The sequence below is a fragment of the Oryctolagus cuniculus genome, chromosome 8 (genome assembly GCF_964237555.1).
Source record: "Oryctolagus cuniculus chromosome 8, mOryCun1.1, whole genome shotgun sequence".
Lineage (NCBI taxonomy): Eukaryota > Metazoa > Chordata > Mammalia > Lagomorpha > Leporidae > Oryctolagus > Oryctolagus cuniculus.
This window is the reverse complement of record NC_091439.1, coordinates 67926412-67946332: the sequence shown is the minus strand read 5'-3', so window position 1 is coordinate 67946332 and position 19921 is coordinate 67926412. Positions and strand designations below refer to the sequence as shown.

The 19921-nt window shown below is 35.1% G+C and overlaps 1 protein-coding gene across 6 annotated transcripts in view; it reads right to left on the bottom strand.

Annotated features, from left to right (window-relative positions):
• Nucleotides 1-1443: 1443 nt before the first annotated feature.
• Nucleotides 1444-19921, bottom strand: part of STPG2 (sperm tail PG-rich repeat containing 2) — a 604392-nt gene continuing 585914 nt past the window's right edge. For all 6 annotated transcript variants that reach the window (XM_070047844.1, XM_070047843.1, XM_051820162.2 and 3 more), the window contains 2 exons: nucleotides 9283-9432; nucleotides 1444-1707 (listed from right to left, as the gene is read on the bottom strand). In XM_070047844.1, the coding sequence (XP_069903945.1) occupies nucleotides 9301-9432 (132 nt within the window). In that variant the 3' untranslated portion in view covers nucleotides 1444-1707; nucleotides 9283-9300. The remainder of the gene's footprint in view (nucleotides 1708-9282; nucleotides 9433-19921) is intronic.

Here is a 19921-nt window from a genome sequence, read left to right as displayed (position 1 = left end):
AGAAAGACATCATAGTAGGGCGGGAAGCAACATAGAGAAAAATCTTGCATATACTGGTTCATTCCTCAAATGCCTGCAAGAGTCAGGCCTGGGCCATGCTGAAGTCAAGAATCTGGAACTCCATCAGAGTTCCCAATGTGGGTGGCAGGAACCCAAGTACTTGGGCTATCACTTGCTGCCTCTTGGGTACATTAACAGGGAACTGGATCACAAGAACAGAGGAGTTGAAACTCCAACCAGGCACTTGGCCACAATGCACTTCCTCCACGGAATACTACTCAGTGGTAAAAAAAAAAAAAAAAAAATAATGAAATCTTGTCCTTCACATCAAAATAGATGAAACTGGAAAGCATTGTACTTAGTGAAATAAGTCAGTCCCCAAAAGACAAATTATGTTCTCTCTTATCTGTGGTAACTAATAGAGTACCTAAAAGGTAATCTATTGGGCGTGAAACTGACACCTTGAGATGTGATGATTTTGAAAAGCTCTTGTTTTGACTGTTCAGGAACAATGTGTGTGTGTTTTTTTTTCTTTACACTATTTGTTGAATTATTTAGTTACTATAGCGTTAATCTTACGAGTATCAAATATAACTTTGTAAAAAATAAGAATGGGGATAGTAGAAGGAGGAGGAAGAAGTGTTGGATTGTGGGTGGGAGGAGCAGTAGGGTGAGAAGAATCACTCTGTTCCTAAATCTGTGTATATGAAATTTATGAAGTTTGTATTTTCTTAAATAAAATTTAAAAAACAAGTAAATGTGTTATTATACCCAATGGAATACTACTCAATCATAAAAAGTATGAAATCCCATCTTTTGCAACAAAATGTATGCAACCGGAAACCATTATGTTCAGTGAAATAAGCCATTCCCAATGAGGCAAATATCATGTTTTACCTAATATGTAAAATATATAGAAATGAAATGGATATCTTGTGATTTGATTATTGTTTTTAGCTCTTATCTATACTTCTGTGGAACTGTGGTCCTTTTACTTTTTACTTGTTGAATATTATGGTTAGTGGTGCATTAAACTTGTGATTAGATAGTGGAGTAAAATTATGCTTTTGCTAAAGTTAAAGAAAAACATGAAAAAAGGAAAGGGGGATTGAGAAAGAGAGAGAAGGAGGGAGAAAAGTGTGGTTGTCATCTTAGAATTGTGCCTATGAAACACATGAAATCTGTTCTCTTTACATTGATGAACATGAAAAAATTAATTAATGCAATAAAACATATTGAATATTTCTTTTTGATTTTTGTTCTCCACATTTAGCATTTCAGAGAAATGGAGATTAAGAAAATATGTCAAATGCATAACACATACACAGAATAATATCATTTAGCTTTTTTCAGTGTGCTAGTATATGGGAATTAATTGTGTTCTCTGATTAGAGAACAAAACTCTAAAGTAAAAAAAAAAACAAAGACATCTTCAGATGATTTTATTCAGTATTATATTTTTTATGGCAACATCAGTAGTATGTTAGGAAAGAGTATAACAAACACATATACCGCTCCTGTAACAAGAAAACATTTGAGGAATAGAATTTAATGTGTTATAAGAACATTTTCCTGTCTCTAGAGGTTAGCAGAACAATTGTGTTCCTTTGAGCAGCTGATGGAAGGCATCATCAAAATGGAAGTACTTCTTTGTGAAAGAATTGTCAGCTTACCTTTATGTTAATAGTTATTACATTTGGAACATATCTGTGGGGAAAGAAAAGCTGTTTCAGTAAATGGTTTCTCTATTATACTTCCTCACTTAAGACAAAATATCCTTTCAGTGTGCTTCTCCAGATATATTACCTCAAGTGAGAAAGAGAAAAAAATCCATTAAATGCCCTCTTTTTCTAACAAAATTAAGTATTATTAAGTAGTTCATATTACATCAAAATTCTGGCTTTTCCGATTACTGGAGACTCTTGCAAGTTCAATTGTACGAGGAGTTTTCAAAATATTTATTGAATATGCATATTATGAAAAAAACAATGCAAAGGTTTCATTTTTTCACCACAATAAACTTATCCTAACTTATTATAAGATGTCTGTTCAAGATCTAGTTTGAGAAACAAGAAAGATATGACATTCATTTTAAAAGAGTCCCTATAAAAACAACACAAATTCTGCTAAAAATTAAAGCAAGAACAAACATCAAGTGTATAGTAAGTCCTAGGTAGCAGAATGGTGAAATCACTGATGCTTCATTAAAAGTTTATTGTGACAATGTCCCACAGAAGCCACCAGTTTACAAAAGGATAACTCATTTTAAGAAGTAAAAAGATACATTGGAGATGAAGCCTGAAGCAGCAGACCATTCACATCAATTTGTGAGGAAAAATTAATCTGGTTCATGCCCTAATTGGAGTGGACCAACAACTCACAGCAGAAACAATAACAAATACTATAGCCATCTTGGTTCAACTTGTATAATACTGACTGAAAACTTTGTGGAGCAAGTTTTCTACTCAATAGCTGCTAAAACTGTTATGCCCAGATCAGCTGCAGACTACAGCAGAGATTTTGATGGGAATTTAAAATAAATGGAATAGAGATCCTAAAGTGTTTCTATAAAGAATTGCAAAAGGATATGGAACATAGTTTTACCATTATGATCCTGAAGATAAAGCACAATCAAAGTAATGCCTATCCAGAGACAGAAGTGGTCCAGTCAGAAGAAAATCAGATTGGTCAAGAGCAAAAGCCAAATGCAAGCCTTTGGGATGCTCAAGACATTTTGCTTATTGATGTTTCCAGAGGGTAAAAGAATGATAACAATATACTTATCAGGAGAGTGATTTGAGAAAGTTAGTCAAAGCCTGAGTAGAAAAAGGTCCAATAAATCTTAAACAGAGAGTACTCCACCATTACAAAGCACCTGCTTATCCCTTTCATCAAATGAGCAATGTTGTGAGAGTTTCCATGGTAAATTATGAGATATCACCCATAGTTCTGACTGGGCTCCTTCTGACGTTTTCTTCTCCCCTGATCTCAGAAAGTCGTTGAAGGGTACCCTTTTTTCTTTAGTTGGTGAAGTAAAAAAAGACTGCATTGCCATGTTTACATTCTTGAGGCCCTTAGATATTTTGGGATGGACTAAGTATGTGGTATCTTGGCTCACTAAAATGTATTGTATTTGACTGAGTTTATGTTAATTATATTTTCATTTTCAGGCTTTAATTTCATTTCCACAAACTGTTGGAATACCTTTTATATATTGAAGTATATACAAGTATTACACCTGTTTAGATGTTATATTATGATAGTGAATTGAAAAAGATGATATATCAAGTAACAGCAAGGGAGAAACAGCAAATAAATCAGCTGTTAAAACTGTCTAAACATAATTTAATTCTTTGATGTCTTTATTGATGAATATTTTAGGAACAAAGCATAAATAAATAATAAAATTAGCTACAAAGTATATTTATAGCACATAAGAAACTCCATTAGATTTTATTTTTAGAAAAATATAATTTTTTCACAAAATTTCATATATATATGACTATATATGCAAACATATTTCATGTTGACTTCCATGATGACTAGGACAATTTAAATAAAATAGCTTCTCCCATGGTAAACCTGTAAAATCCAGATAATGTGTTCTAGTGATATCACTGTAGTTGTTTCACATGTATTCCCATTTCAGATTGTCACTATTTTTCTACATCAAATATCCAACACTATTGTTTTATCTAGTCAGTTCTTTCTTCATGCAAACTTGAGTGGGGCTAATAGCAGCCATGGGAACATGTTATCACCATCAATTTCCTCTAGAGTTGGTAAAAATAGCCCAGCCAAGCACTAACGTTTCTCTTTTAGTGGAATAAAACTGCTTTTCATGATAGTTAATTAAAGAAGGGAGTCTCCGAATGACACTATATTCACTTAAATACATAATAATTTTGAATGCAAATAGTAGTTTTTTGAAGGTCTCCAGGGGTAATGACAGGAATGTGTAGAAAAAGAAGGATGGAATGAGTCTTGCCTGTCCAAAATGGCCAAGTTAAACAGTTTAGGGGGCTTTTCCTTTGGAAGTTTTATTTCACAGAGGGTTTGGAATCACTAAAGCACTCAAGAAGCATAACTTTTTATGTGACATCAAGTCAAAATAATTAAGTGACTAAACATATAACCTTAACACTATTTTAGCTTACAATGTGAAAATAATAATCCTCAAATAAATCTGTAATTAAGGTTAATAGACATATTTCCTTAAAATTAATATATACTTTTAATAGGATGATGAGTATATAGTTTCATATCTGTATATACCCTATCCTAAAGATAATTCCTTTAGCTGTAAATGTTCATTGAGAATACAGCATTTTGGGAATTGGTTGAAAATAAAAGGGAAAGTTTCACAAACCATGGTGAAAAAGGAATTTCAGGTAACTCAGGGAATAGTTATCTTGTTGCTGAGAAAATCTAGAAAATTGATTTCTAAGTCCATGTAAGTGAATACAATCTACCCTCACAACCACCTCTGGAAGGGCTAGGAACCTGGTGAGAAAATGGTAAGGGAACAGCACTGGTGCTGAGTCATACACTGCCCTAGAGGAATCTTTCAGTTCCTAAATATCACAAGGCTGAAAGGCTAAGATAAAACAGCCAAAAATGGATAGGAATCCTAGCTGAGATTCTGGCATTCTTCAAGCCTACAGAGACAAGACTGTAGTTTAAGTTAAAAAAAGCAGGCTTGGTGAGACTAAATTACAAAGTGAATGGAATGGAGACACTGAGGGAAGTCTAGCATTTTGTCATTTTTCTCCGCAAAGACATTTTGCTAAATTTTACCTGGTATGGGGCCAGGAAACTAAGTAAAGTCGAGATTGGCAGCTACAGACTGGTGTAGCATAGGGTTTGGAGTAGCAATTAAGCCACCACTAGACCACTGCATCTGCTACCAGCGTTAGGACTGGAGTACTGGTTCTGCAACTAAATTCCAGCTTCCCCCTGATGTTCACATTGGGAGGCTGCTGTGCCAGTTCAAATACCTGGGTCCTTGCCACCCATGTGGGAGACCTGCATTAAGTTCTGGGCTCTTGGCTTTGGCCCGCTCAAGACCTGAAAATTACAGGCATTTGAGAGTGAACCAATGCACAGAAGATGACTATGTCTCTCTTCTGTCTCTCCTTCTGTTTCTCCACCTTTTATGTCAGTAAATAAAATAAATATTTTTAAAGCGTCAGCTAAATTGTTGGGCAACTGCAAAGAGGACATGGAAGTTTCCCAGAAGGGAGGAACAAAGCAGGAACTCTCACGAACATCACCAACTTTCTTTAGGATCACAGAAAAGTCACGATCTAGGAATATAGGAATATGTCAACTCTTAGAAAAATCAAAAATCCAGTTCTGAACAAACTCAATCCTATATTGGAAAAGAGGGTCTGCTCCATTTTTGAGGTAGTTGAAAGTTAAAGGGTATGCTGTCTGATGAAGATACTATATAACAATACATCAAATTATCTTTAACATATTTTAGAAGCAATGCCCCATATTTGATCAAATTTATTAGGCATGTCAGAAAGTAGAATCAAAACAGAGACCTAAGATGTTAAACAGAAAAGATAAGCAGACCTGAAGGTAAAACGAAGTTGGGCTTATCTATCTGTTATGGACTTTAAAATAATGAAGAGTTAAAATTTGACAAAACTGTTGACAAGATTCATAATCCAACCATATAACCAGAATTTATAAATAATAATCACATGGGAATTATAAAATTTAAAATATGATTCTTTAAATCAAGAATGTAATAAATGTATATTTCTATAGATTACAAAGCTGAAGAGATTCCTAGTGAAATAGAAATTATTAGAAAATAAACATATTGATAAGTAGAGAAGAAGTTCTATAACATGCCAAAACATAAGAGACATATGAAACAGTAAAATATCTAATATTTGAAATTATAATTGTAAAATAAAAGGCAAGAGAGAATGCTATAAATGCTATATGAATATATATATATAATGCTATATGAAAAGACAATAAAAATTTCCACAACCAATAAAAAGACATCAGCCCACACAATCTTGAATGTTAGGATGCACTAAGAAACACTGAGGCAGGAAGCATTAGACTAAAATGGACTTTGAAAAAGAACAACTGCTAAAGCATTTAGGTAAATAAAAGATGCATTATTTTTAAAGAAAAAATATTTTAACAGAAACCATGGGCAAAGTACAATGTGATGACATCTTTTAAAAATGCTGTAACAAAATAAGAGGGTACTTCAGAACATTTGTGGAAAATACAAATAAAGATGAATTTATTTGGTGAAATTTTTTTGAAACCGTTGCATACAAGGAGCTTTTGTGGGTGCAAACTGTTGAAATCTTTACTTAATATATGCTAAACTGATCTTCTGTATATAAAGAGAATTGAAAATGAATCTTGATGTGAATGGAAGGGGAGAGGGAGCAGGAAAGGGGAGGGTTGCGGGTGGGAGGGAAGTTATGGGGGGGAGACATTGTAATCCATAAACTGTATTTTGGAAATTTATATTCATTAAATAAAAGTTTAAAAAAAACTACAAAAAAAAAGTTCATGGAAAATGTAAATTATGGAAACAAATTTACATTGGTTTCACTTTTTTGCATCAAAAAGAACATCTTTTCATTCAATTTTCCACAAACATTTTGAAGAGTCCTCATTGGTGCCAACCTTGAATTCCTTATCCACAAAACATCTCCTTCAAAAAAGAAAATGCAATAAAGTTTATTACAGGAATGATGATCCCAAAGAAAAGCATAGAAAAGAAAGGAGGAATGAATCCAAAGGAACAGATAATTGTGTGAGTAAATGAAAATAAATATAATTTAAGCAATGTTAATAATAATCTCTTATGGAGTTAATAGGTATAGAAATGAAAACCAAATGATGACAGTATGAAGTGGCGATTTTAAGCAAAATAAAATGGTCTTTATAGGTTTTGCATTATAAAGGATGTACTATATGTTAAAAACTAATTAAGATTATACATAAAATGATAATGGGCTATTTCTCCATCAAAACCCAACATATAATAGAAGCAAAAGTATAGTGTGTGAATTGGAAGTAAAATGAAAACATTATTGTATTATTGTTTTTCTACAAAATTTAGTGTGAATTCACTATTACAAAACAAAGATGCTCTAGAATAGCACGGTCCAATAGAAATATAATTAGAGCTAAAAAAGTAACTTGAATTTTGTAATGAAAATAAAAAGAAATATATAAGAATAATAGTATATGTTACTTTTAAATATTTATATCCGAGGTACTATTTCAATATACAATACATTAAAATTTTTATATATTTTATACATCTCATAAAACTAAGCCTTCAAACTCTGATATGCATTTTAGTCTTAGAGCACATCTAAATTATAAATACACTCTTTTCAATTGTTTGATAATTTATAAATGGCTAGTAACTACCAGTACACAGCAGTGGTACTAGACTGTGGCAAGAATAAACTTTGATGGTATCCATGGAACATAAATTATGAGGTTGGTAATGTGATGCCATGGTTAAGCTGATTCTTGTAAGGTTATGTTGGAATGCTGGATTACCAGCTGCTCTGCTTCCTGCTTATGTTCCTGGGAAGGCTCCAGAATATGGTAAACATACTCTGAACCCTGCAACCTAGAGGGAAGACCCGGTTGGAGATGCTAGTTCCTGGCTTCAGTATGGTCTAGCCCAGGCTGCTGTGGACATTTGGGGAGTGAATCAGCAAGTAGAAGACTACTCTCTCTAACTATTGTACTATCTTTCTCTATCTCTTTCTCTCTCATCCTCTGATGCACTACTTTCAAATAAATGTAAGTGAATATATTTTATATATATAAATATATTATATTATATAATATATATGAATATATGTAAATATATATTTATAAATTTATATTATATAAATTTGATATATTCCAATAAGTATTTACATTATATATCAGGTATTAAACTTTATATTTTATCATTTTAATACTTATATATTCAATATTTACTTATATGTTTAATATTTGGATTGCTGATAATATGATTAATATAATTATATAACTAAATAATAATATAATTAATAATCAGATGGCTGAAATACAATGCCATTTAAGGATATGGATACCAAAACGAAAAGAAATTATTATCTGGAATATAATAACATCTATTGTTCAAGTCCAGTCGCAGCTTCCAAACAAAATGCAAACTGCTATTGTAGTCATTATTACACACTGGGTGTTTAACCAGTAATTTAATACCCATTAACTCTTTGTATGAGAATATCTATTATTGGTCCATGCTTATTTATTATACAAATGGTCAAAAAATATTGTGATGAGATCTAATCCCAGCATAATATTAATTTTTATTTCTTTGTGTAAAAATGATAGTTAACTAAAATGTTGTCATTGACATTTTATTAAGGTAACTTTTCTATCTCAGTAACAAAATGAACTGAAAAATAAACTTTATAATAAACTTTATAAAATGAAAATATAATGTAAGGGCTTTTCATAACCAGATTAGAATATATTTATTTTTACATGTAAATTATCCTTACTATATTCTTTTAATGACCTGCTTGGGGCCATAAACATAACCTTTCTTTAGAAAAGGGATGCAAAGATATACTTCAAAATATCTGTGAAATTGGACATAAAAAATAAATTTATTTTGGTGCAAAAAAAGTGTTTAAATCCACTCCTATGAGAAGTCTTAAAAAAGTTCAAGAAAAATGCTTATAATGAAAAATTTAGGCCGGCACCGTGGCTCATTTGACTAATCCTCTGCCTGTGGCGCTGGCATCCTGGGGTTCTAGTCCCAGTTGGGGCGCCAGGTACTAGTCCTGGTTGCTCCTCTTCCAGTCCAGCTCTCTGCTGTGGCCCGGGAGGGCAGTGGAGGATGGCCCAAGTGCTTGGGTCCCTTTACCCACATGGGAGGCTGGAGGAAGCACTCAGCTCCTGGCTTCAGAGCAGCGAAGTGTCGGCTGTGGTAGCCATTAGGGGAATGAACCAATGGAAGGAAGACCTTTCTCTCTGTCTTTCTCTCACTGTTTATAACTCTCTCTCTCACTCACTCTGTCTGTCAAAAAATAAAAAAAATGAAAAAGTTAGGCATGGATTTAAAAATGTTATGTGCCAAAACAACAATTTTTCATCACATTTTTCAACAGATGTCTGAACTTCTCTTGTACAGGTTTTTGAAAAAAGAAAAAAATACTGGACCAAGGTATTGTGTATGCAATTTACAGATTGTAAAATACAGCAACCATATGATTCCATGAAGACAGGCTTACTCACCACTTAGAAGATTTCATTTTACCTCCTGGGATTTTTTTGTTTGGATTTTTGTTCTACAGTCAGGGTATTTTTCTTCTTAATCTGGGAAGGGTTTGGTAGAGTGACATTAAAAGTTTTCTTCAGAACAGAATGTCTTAAAAATGGACTGAGCTGTGGAGATTCAAGAAAAAAGAATAGAATATTATAATATTCATGAGCTTTGAAATACCATTATACATAAATCAATAATGAATTCATCAATGTAAGCCATTAACTCATCAACTTACAGCCATTGATTAATGTCTTACATGTTTGGGTTCTGGGAATTAATATATATATATATAGATAGATAGATACAGATATATGTACTTGAACAAAATGTTGAAAGTCATGAGCTTGACTATAGTGTGTATAAAAAATTTGCCAAAAATCACACATAATTGAGACCAAAATCTTTTATAAGTTCTAAAATTGCGTTTATCAAAGATCACCTAGTAACCCATAAATACATGCAATTTTTATGGGTTAGTTAATTTTATGAATTATCAAAGAACTATAAAATAATCATACAAATAAAAAACCCTAAAACTATATTTAAAAAGAAATATGTATTTTACATATATTAATTTCAAGTAATTTTTATTCTCAAAATAACTTTTACATCCTACGAAGGCAGATGCTGATTTGTCAAATATGCTTTCTTCTACATTTATGCTTTTAAAAATATATAATTGAATTATTATCTACCTAAAATTATTTTGGTACCATGCACATGTAATAAAACCAAAAAGTCCATTTATATTCACTATTCAACATAATGATGAAAACACTGAGAAAGACAATGATTTGAAATAATTTTAAAAATTGAAAAAAAGTTGAATTTTGACTACTTTTATGACAACTAGATCTCAAATATAATTGAGAAAAAATAAGGAAGATTTCATTAACTAACATTTATATGAGTGCAATTTTTGTGACAGGTAACAGCAATAATATATCTCTAACAACATTTCTTTCATTTTCATCACACTCCCATCCCCAAGTACATAATTCAGCTGGATATATGAAGCAGTTTAATATGTTGAACTGAGATAAATAGTTTCTAAATATAAGACAGGAATATTGTATTCCTATGTTTATAGCTTCTTCAAAGCCTGTGTGCACATGATAGGCTGGGAGTTACAGGTTTAAAGTCAGCTTCTTGTAGAAGTATAATTAATAGATCTCATTGCAAATGTGGACTAAGGCATCTTTGATGTCTATGACCTTCAGAAGGTCATACTCTCCTTTATTTGCCTTGGTTTCCTCATTTTTCTTTTTTCTTTCTGTTTCATGAGTTATTGATCTTTTTAAAAAAATTACCTATTTGAAAGACAGAGACAGTACCCATCAACTTCAACTGGCTCACTCGTGAAATGTGCCAGATGGCCAGGACTAGACTAAAAGGAAGAAACTGAGAACTTAGTACAGGTCTCTCTTGTTATTAACACGAGCCATCACTTTTACCTTCCAGGGTCTGCATTAGAAAGAAGTTAGAATTGGGAGCTAGAGCCAAGAACCAAATCCAGATACCCCAGCATGGGACAAGAGTATCCTAACTGGTGTGTCCTCATCATTGGGACAAATATCCAATCCCTGGTTTCCTCATTGTCCAGATGAAGTCAGAGCCTTACATAGGTTTTCTGGTATTAATCAAGGTAACTCATGTAAAGCAGTCCTTGCTTTGAGAGCTAATATAAGTGAGTGGCCTATATCTGCAACTTGTTTTCTGTGTGTTCTTTGCTGCTCACATTTTGAAAATGAAGATGGTAAATAAGATACATATCTTATAGCATTGTTGTGAGGATTGAATGGATTAATATGTGTAAATATATCATAAAATTATGTATCATATTATGTATCATATGTATCATAACATTATAGGGGTCTATTATCTTATATGGTGTTGCCCAAATAATAGATATTTATATCAAATTACTTAAAAATAAATTTTTATTGTTAGAGTAGTGATAAACAGAGCAGATGTACTCAGCTCTCAATCCAATGGTTGTCAAAATAAATAATATTACATACATTTAGTATAAAATTTAAAAGAATATTATTTCCATGATTAAGGTGATAACAGGGACAAGGTGCAACCATAATAAATACATTTTCTTTGCTTTTAAAATTCTAATTAACAAAAGCTAACTTCTAATCTTGTGACTAATCAGGAAGAATATTTGTTCAATAGATGAATAATTCTTGTCTAAGAATTTCATGGTTAAATACAGGGATTGAGTCAATACTAAAGTCTCTCCCAACAAAGAAAAACCCAGAATTGGATGGCTTCACAAATGAATTCTACAAAACTTATAGAGAAGAATTAATTCTAATTTTTCTCAAACTATTCAAAACAATTGAAAGAGAGGGAATCCTCACAAAATCCTTCAATGAGACAAGTATCACCTTATTTCCCAAACCGTTAAAAGATACAACAAAGAAAGAAAATTATAAACCGATATCACGGATGACATAGATGTAAAATACCTCAACAAAATACTAGCTAATTGAATCCAATAACACATCAGAAAGATCATTCACTCAGACCAAATAGGATTTATTCGTAGTATTCAGGGATAGTTCAACATATGAAAATCCATAAATGTAATATATCACTTAAACAAATTGAAGAATAAAAATTGTATGAATATCTGGGCCGGCGCCGTGGCTCACTTGGTTAATCCTCCGCCTGCAGCACTGGCATCCCATATGGGCACCGGGTTCTAGTGCTGGTTGCTCTTCTTCCAGTCCAGCTCTCTGCTGTGGCCCGGGAGGGCAGCGGAGAATGGCCCAAGTGCAGTGCTTGGGCCCCTGCACCCACATGGGAGACCAGGAAGAAGCACCTGGCTCCTGGCTTCGTATTGGTGTAGCTCTGACCATGGTGGCCATTTATTTCTCTCCCTCTCTCACTAACTCTATAAAAAAATTATATGATTATCTCAATAGATGCAGAGAAAGCATTTGACAAAATATAACATCCATTCATTATTAAAACATTAAGGAAACTGGGTACAAAACAAATGTACCTCAACATAATCAAAGCAATATATGGCAAACACACTACCAGCATCACATCAAATGGGGAAAAGCTGGAAACATTTCCACTAAGATTAAGAGCCAGACAAGGATGCCCTCTTTCACCATTACTTTCAATACAGTTCTGGAAGTTTTAACCAGAGACATTAGACAAGAAATAGAAATCAAAGGGATACAAATTGGAAAGGCAGCAGTCAAATTATTCCTGTTTGCAGACTATATGATCCACTAATACACCACTAAGAGATTACTGGAACTCAAAAGAGATTTTGGCAACATTGTAGGACATAAAAATTAACACACATAAATCAATACCCTTTGTATACACAAAAAATGCCATGACTGAGAACAAACTTACAAGATCAGTTCCATTCACAATAGCTACCAAAAAATTGAAATACCTTGGAATAAATTTAACCAAGGATGTAAAAGTTCTTTACCATTAATATTACAAAACATTAAGGAATGAAATAGTAGAAGAAACAAAAAGTAGAAAATCTTCCATGTTCAGGGATTGGAAGAAGCAATATCATCAAAATGTCCCTACTGCAAAAAGCAACTTACAGATTCAATGTTATCCCTGTCAATCTACCAAAAGAGTTCTTTTCAAATCTGGAAAAAATGACCCTAAAATTCATATAGAGTCACAGGAGACTTCAAATAATAAAGGAATTCCTAAAAAATAAAAATGAAGTTAAAGGCATCACAATACCTGATTTCAATATACATTGCAGAGCAGCTATATTCAAAACAGCTTGGTAGCAGCACAAAGATACACAAAGATTAATGGAAGAGACTAGAGACCCCAGAAATTTTTTTTATCATTTATTTATTTATTTTTATTTTTTTATTTAGTAAATATAAATTTCCAAATCACAGTTTATGGATTACAATGGCTTTCCTCCCCCCACCCATAATTTCCCTCCCACTCGCACCTCTCCCACCTCCCACTCCCTCTCCCATTTATTCGCATCAAGATTCATTTTCAATTCTCTTTATACACAGAAGATTGATTTAGTATATATTAAGTAAAGATTCCATCAGTTTGCACCCACACAGAAACACAAAGTGTAAAATACTGTTTCAGTAGTAGCTATACCATTACTTCACATTGGACAACACATTAAGGACAGATCCCACATGAGAAGTAAGTACCCTGTTGTTGACTTAACAATTTGACACTCTTGTTTATGGCATCAGTAATCTCCCTAGGCTCTAGTCATGAGTTGCCAAGGCTATGGAAGCCTTTTGAGTTTGCCAACTTCAATCTTATTCCAACAGGGTCATAGTCAAAGTGGAAGTTCTCTCCTCCCTTCAGAGAAAGGTACCTCCTTCTTTGATAGTCCTGTTCTTTCCACTGGGATCTCACTCACAGAGATCTTCCATTTAGGTCTTCTATTTTTTTTTTTTTTTTGCCATAGTGTTTTGGCTTTCCATGCCTAAAATACTCTCATGGGCTCTTCAGCCAGATCCAAATGCTTTAAGGGCTGATTCTGAGGCCAGAGTGCTATTTAGGACATCTGCCATTCTATGAGTCTGCTGTGTATCCTGCTTCCCATGATGGATTGTTCTCTCCCTTTTTGATTCTATCAATTAGTATTAGCAGACACTAGTCTTGTTTGTGTGATCCCTTTGACTCTTAGACCTATCAGTGTGATCAATTGTGAACTGAATTTGATCACTTGGACTAGTGAGATGGCATTGGTACATGCTGCCTTGATGGGATTGTATTGGGATCCCCTGGCACGTTTCTAACTCCACCATTTGGGGCAAGTATAAGAGTGGGAATAAGAGAGGGAGATGTACAATTTGGGACATGCTCAATTGGACCCCAGAAATTAATCCATGCAACTACAACAAAATAATCTTTGACAAACATGGTAAAATCACTTTTTGGAGAAAGGATAGTCTCTTTAAAGAAATGGTCCTGGGAAAATTAGATCTGTACATGTTTAGGTATGAAAGAAGACCCATAACTTTCACCCTATATAAAAAAAAAATCACAAATCTAAGATTTGAAACCTTCAAGTTACTATAGAAAAGCATTGAGGAAACCCTACAGGACATTGGCATAGGCAAAGATTTCTTGGAAAAGACCCCAGAAGCAAAAGCAATCAAAGTAAAAATAATTAAGGGGGATTATATCAACTGAGAAGCTTCTGAACTACAAAGGAAACACCCAACAAAGCGAGGAGGCAACTGACAGAATGGGATGAAAATATTTGCAAACAATACAACCGATAAAGGATTAATATAGGACCTATAAAGTGCTCAAGAAACTCAACAACATCAAAACAAATAATCCATTCAAGAAATGGGCAAAGGATATGAACAGGCAATTTTCAAAAGATGTAATTCAAATGACCAACAGACTCATGAAAAAAAAAAAAACTCATGATCACTAGAAACGGGGAAATGCAAAAAAAAAAAAAAAAAAACCACAATATGGTTTTAACTCTCCCCAGTCAGAATGGCTATCATCCAAAAAATGAAAAGTAATGCATGCTTGCAAGTATGTAGGGTAAAAGATACCATAATACACTATTCAAGTGAATGCATGCAAACTAGTACAACCATTAAGGAAGAGAGTTCAGGATTTCCTCAGAAATTTGAAAATAGATCTACCATACAATCGAGCCATCCCACTCTTAGGAATTTATCCTTAGGAAATGAAATCAGCATATTTGATCTGTATACTCATATTTATTGCAGCTCAATTCACAATAGCTAAGGTATGGAATTAACACAAATGTCCATCAATTGGTGAATAGACAAAGAAATTGTGGTAGGTATACATGATGGAACACTACTCAGTCAAAAAAAAGAATGAAAGCCTGTCTTTCTCAACAAAATGGATATAACGGGAGACCACAATGTTTAATGAAATAAGCCAGCCCTCAAAAGACAAACATTTCCCCTAATTTATAATAGTTAATATACAGAGTACAAAAAACATAATGTAGATTAGTAAAGCTGACATTTTGAAATTTGATGTTATATATATCCTTTGTCTATAACATTGAGGAAGGGTATATTTTTTATTTACTAATTATTGAATTCTTTATTTGGTGTAGAGATAAGCTTGTGATTAAAAAGAAAATTGAAAGTATGTCATTGTGAAATTAAAAGTAAAATAAGCAAAGAATAGGAATGATGGGAGTGAGGGAGGGAAGAAGTATATGGTGGGAAGTGTCATCAAGCTCTTAAAACGGTATATTTAAAATAAAAAAAAAGTTATTAGAAAAATTAAAGAAAAAGAAAGGAAAGAAGGATGCTTGTTTGAAGGAGGGAGGTAGGGAGGCAATTACTGGTATTTTCTAAATATTATATCTGTGAAATCCATGGCATATGTTCACTTTATATTAATGATTTTTTATTTTTTAAACTTTTATTTAATAAATATAAATATTGAAATCACACCTTTTGGATTATAGTTTATTTCCCCCCATAACCACCCTCCCACCTGCAAGCCATCCCATCTGCACTCCCTCTCCCATCCCTTACTTCATTAAGATTAATTTTTAATTATCTTTATATACAGACAATCAACTTAGTATATACTAAGTAAAGATTTCAACAGTTTAACTCACAAAGACACACAAAGGATAAAGAACTGTTTGAACTGTTTTACTGTTAATTTGCATAGTACAACACATTAAGGACAGAGATCCTACATAAGCAGTAAGTGCACAGTGACTCCTGTTGTTGATTTAACAATTGACACTATTATTTATTACTTCAGTCATCACCCGAGGCTCTTATCATGAGATTCCAAGGCTATGGAAGCCTCTTAAGTTCACGAATTCCAACCTTATTTAGAAAAGACCATAATCAAAGTAGAAGTTCTCTCCTCTCTTCAGAGAAATGTACCTCCTTCTTTGATGACCTGTTCTTTCCACTGGGATCTCACTCGCAGAGATCTTTCATTTAGGTCTTTTTTTTTTCCAGAGTGTCTTGGCTTTCCATGCCTGAAATACTCTCACGGGCTTTTTAGCCAGATCTGAATGCCTTAAGGGCTGATTCTGAGTCCAGAGTGCTTTTTAGGGCACTTGCCATTCTGAGTCTGCTATGTATCCCACTTCCCATGTTGGACAATTCTCTCCTTTTAAATTCTATCAATTATTATTAGCAGACACTAGTCTTGTTTATGTGAACTCTTTGACAATTAATCCTATGTTTATGATCAATTATGAACTTAAACTGATCATTTTAACTAGTAAGATGGCATTGGTACATGCCAACTTAATGGGATTTGGAATTCCATGACACATTTCTATCTCTACTATTGGGGTAAATCCAAGTGAGCATGTGCTCAACTGTACATCTCCTCTCTCTCTTATTCCCACTCTTCTTTTTAACAGGGATAAATTTGCAGTTAAATTTAAAGACCTAGAATAATTGTGCATTAATTAAAGAGTTCAACCAATGGTATGATTTAGAACAAGAAAATACTAAAAAGAATAAAATAGTAAGCTGTTCCTCGCCAGTCAGGACAAGGGATGATCAAGTCATTGTTTCTCATAGTGTCCGTCTCACTTCTACAGGTTTCCTTGTAGGTGCTCATTTGTTACAGATCAGGGAGAACATAGGATATTAGATTCTTTGGAACTGGCTTATTTCACTCAGCATTATGTTCTTCAGATTCCTTAATTTTGTTGCAAATGACCTGATTTCATTTTTTTTAATGCTATAGTATTCTATAGAGTACAAATTCTATAATTTCTTTATCAAGTCTTCTGTTGATGGGCATTTAGGTTGATTCTATGTCTTAGCTAGTGTGAATTGAGAGGCAATAAACATTGAAATGCAGGTAGCCCTTTATTTGTCAATTTAATTTCCCTTGGGTAGATTCCAAGGAGTGGGATGGCTGGGTCATGTGGTAGGGCTATATTCAAGTTTCTGAGGAATTTCCAACTGTCTTCCATAGTGGCTTTACCAGTTTTCATTCCCACTAACAGTGGATTAGTGTGCCTTTTCCCCCACATCCTCACCAGCATCTATTGTTGGTAGATTTCTGTATGTAAGGCATTCTAGCCAGAGTGAGGCGAAACCTCATTGTAGTTTTCATTAGCATTTCCCTGATTGCTAATGATCCTGAACATTTTTTCATGTATCTGTTGGCCATTTGGATTTCCTCTTTTGAAAAATGTCTGTTTAGGTCCTTGGCCCATTATTAAGTGGCTTGTTTTGTTGTTGTGGAGTTTCTGATCTCTTTGTAGATTCTGGTTATTAATCCTTTATCAGTTGCATAATTTGCAAATAGTTTTTCCCATCTGTTGGTTGCCTCTTCACTTTCCTGACTGTTTGTTTTTCAGTACAGAAACTTCTCAATTTGATGCAATCCCAATTGTTAAATTTGGCTTTGACTGCCTGTGCCTCTGGGGTCTTTTCCAAGAAGTTTTTGCCTGTGCCTATATCTTGAAGGGTTTCTCCAACATTCTCTAAAAATTTGGTCGTGTCAGGTCATAGATTTAGATCTTTAATCCATGTTGAGTGGATTTTTGTGTATGGTAGGGGTCTTGCTTCATGCTTCTGCACGTGGAAATCCAGTTTTCAAAGCACCATTTATTGAATAGACTGTCCTCACTCCAGGAATTGGTTTTAGCTCCTTGTTCAATTGTAAGTTAGCTGTAGATGTTTAGATTGATTTCTGGTGTTTCTATTCTGTTCCATTGGTCTATCCATCTGTTTCTGTATCAGTGTGATGCTGTTTTGATTCTAAATGCCCTGTAGTATGTCCTGAAATCTGGTATTGTGATGCCTCCAGCTTTGTTTTTGTTTTACAAGATTGCTTTAGCTATTTGAGGTCTCCTGTGCCTCCATATGAAATTCATCATCATTTTTTTCAGATCTGAGAAGAATGTCTTTTGTATTTTGATTGGTATCATATTGAATCTATAAATTGCTTTCAGGAGAACGGACATTTTGATGATAATGACTCTTCCAATCCAGGAGCATGGAAGATTTTTCCATTTTTTTTGATATCCTCTTCTATTTATTACATTAAGGTTTTATAATTCTCCTCATGGAGGTCTTTGGCGTCTTTGATTACATTTATTCCAAGGTATTTGATTTTTTGTAGCTATTATAAATGGGATTGATCTTAGAAGTTTTGTCTCAGCCGGCGCCACGGCTCACTAGGCTAATCCTCTGCCTTGCGGCGCCGGCACACTGGGTTCTAGTCCCAGTCGGGGCGCCGGATTCTGTCCCGGTTGCCCCTCTTGCAGGCCAGCTCTCTGCTGTGGCCAGGGAGTGCAGTGGAGGATGGCCCATGTGCTTGGGCCCTGCACCCCATGGGAGACCAGGATAAGCACCTGGTTCCTGGCTTCGGATCAGCGCAGTGCGCCGGCCACAGCGCGCCGGCTGCAGCAGCCATGGGAGGGTGAACCAACGGCAAAGTGTGGGGAGCAGCTCGGACTAGACTAAGTTACTGGAATTAAGACTTATTCCATGCATCTGCTCTCCTCTGTGGGGAGCAGCTCGGACTAGACTGTTACTGGAATTAAGACTTATTCTATGCATCTGCTCTCCTACAATATGGCGCTGGGAGAGGAGAAAACAGCTTCTACCCAGCTGCCTCCAGTTCAACCAATAAACTGTAGGACTTGCTCCTGATTGGAGAGCAGCGTACTCGGCGTGTGGGCAGCCGAGTTAGGATTGGCGGAGGAGGACTATAAAGGAGGAGAGAGACGGCATGCACCAGGAACATCTATGGGGAACATCTAGCTGAAGGAACACCCGTGCAGCCCCCGAGAAAGGCGGCCGGCGGTGTGCCGCTCCCCTGCGGAAGTGGGGAATGCGGCCAGGGGGAACTGCCCTTCCACGGAGGTGGAAGGGATAGTAGCCAACCCGGGAAGAACCAGCAGCAAACCCGGGGAGGGCCGAGCAGACGAGAGAACAGCGCAGGGTCCTGTGTTGCTCCTCCACGAAGAGGGGGAGCGACATAATGGTGCCATGACTCGGATATGAAGCCTAGGCAGGGTCTTGTGTTGCTCCTCCACGAAGAGGGGGAGCGACATAATGGGGCCATGACTCGGATAGGAAACCTAGCTCGGATAGGAAACCTAGGACGGATAGGAAACTTAGGAGGGAAGAAACGGGAAGAAGCAGGAAAATACCGGAGAGAGAGACTAGCGAAGAGCCTAGGGGAAAGCCGGACGAGAAAGGTGCCGGAAGAAGCTATTGAAAGCCTAGTCATAGACTTGGATATGGACTGTGGGAAAGAAGTTAGGATTGAAAGCGAAAGTGAAAGCTTTCATAGACTCGGATGCGGACTATGGCGGGGAAGCTAGGAGATTGAAAGCGAAAGTGAAACCTGGAGGAGGCTTGGACTCGGATACGGACTGTGGGAAAGAAGTTAGGATTTAAAGTGAAAGCAAGAAGAAACTTAGACTCAGATACGGACTGCAGGTTGAAAGTGAAAGTGAAACCTATAAGAAACTTAGACTTGGATACGGACTGTGGGGAGAGGCCAGGAGAAATGAGGGAGGAATATTGTTGGAAGAAAACTTAGGGAAACACACCGGGTAGAGAAAAATGTTAGGGAGGATGAAGCCGCGAGTGCAGGCCAAGCCATCTTGGA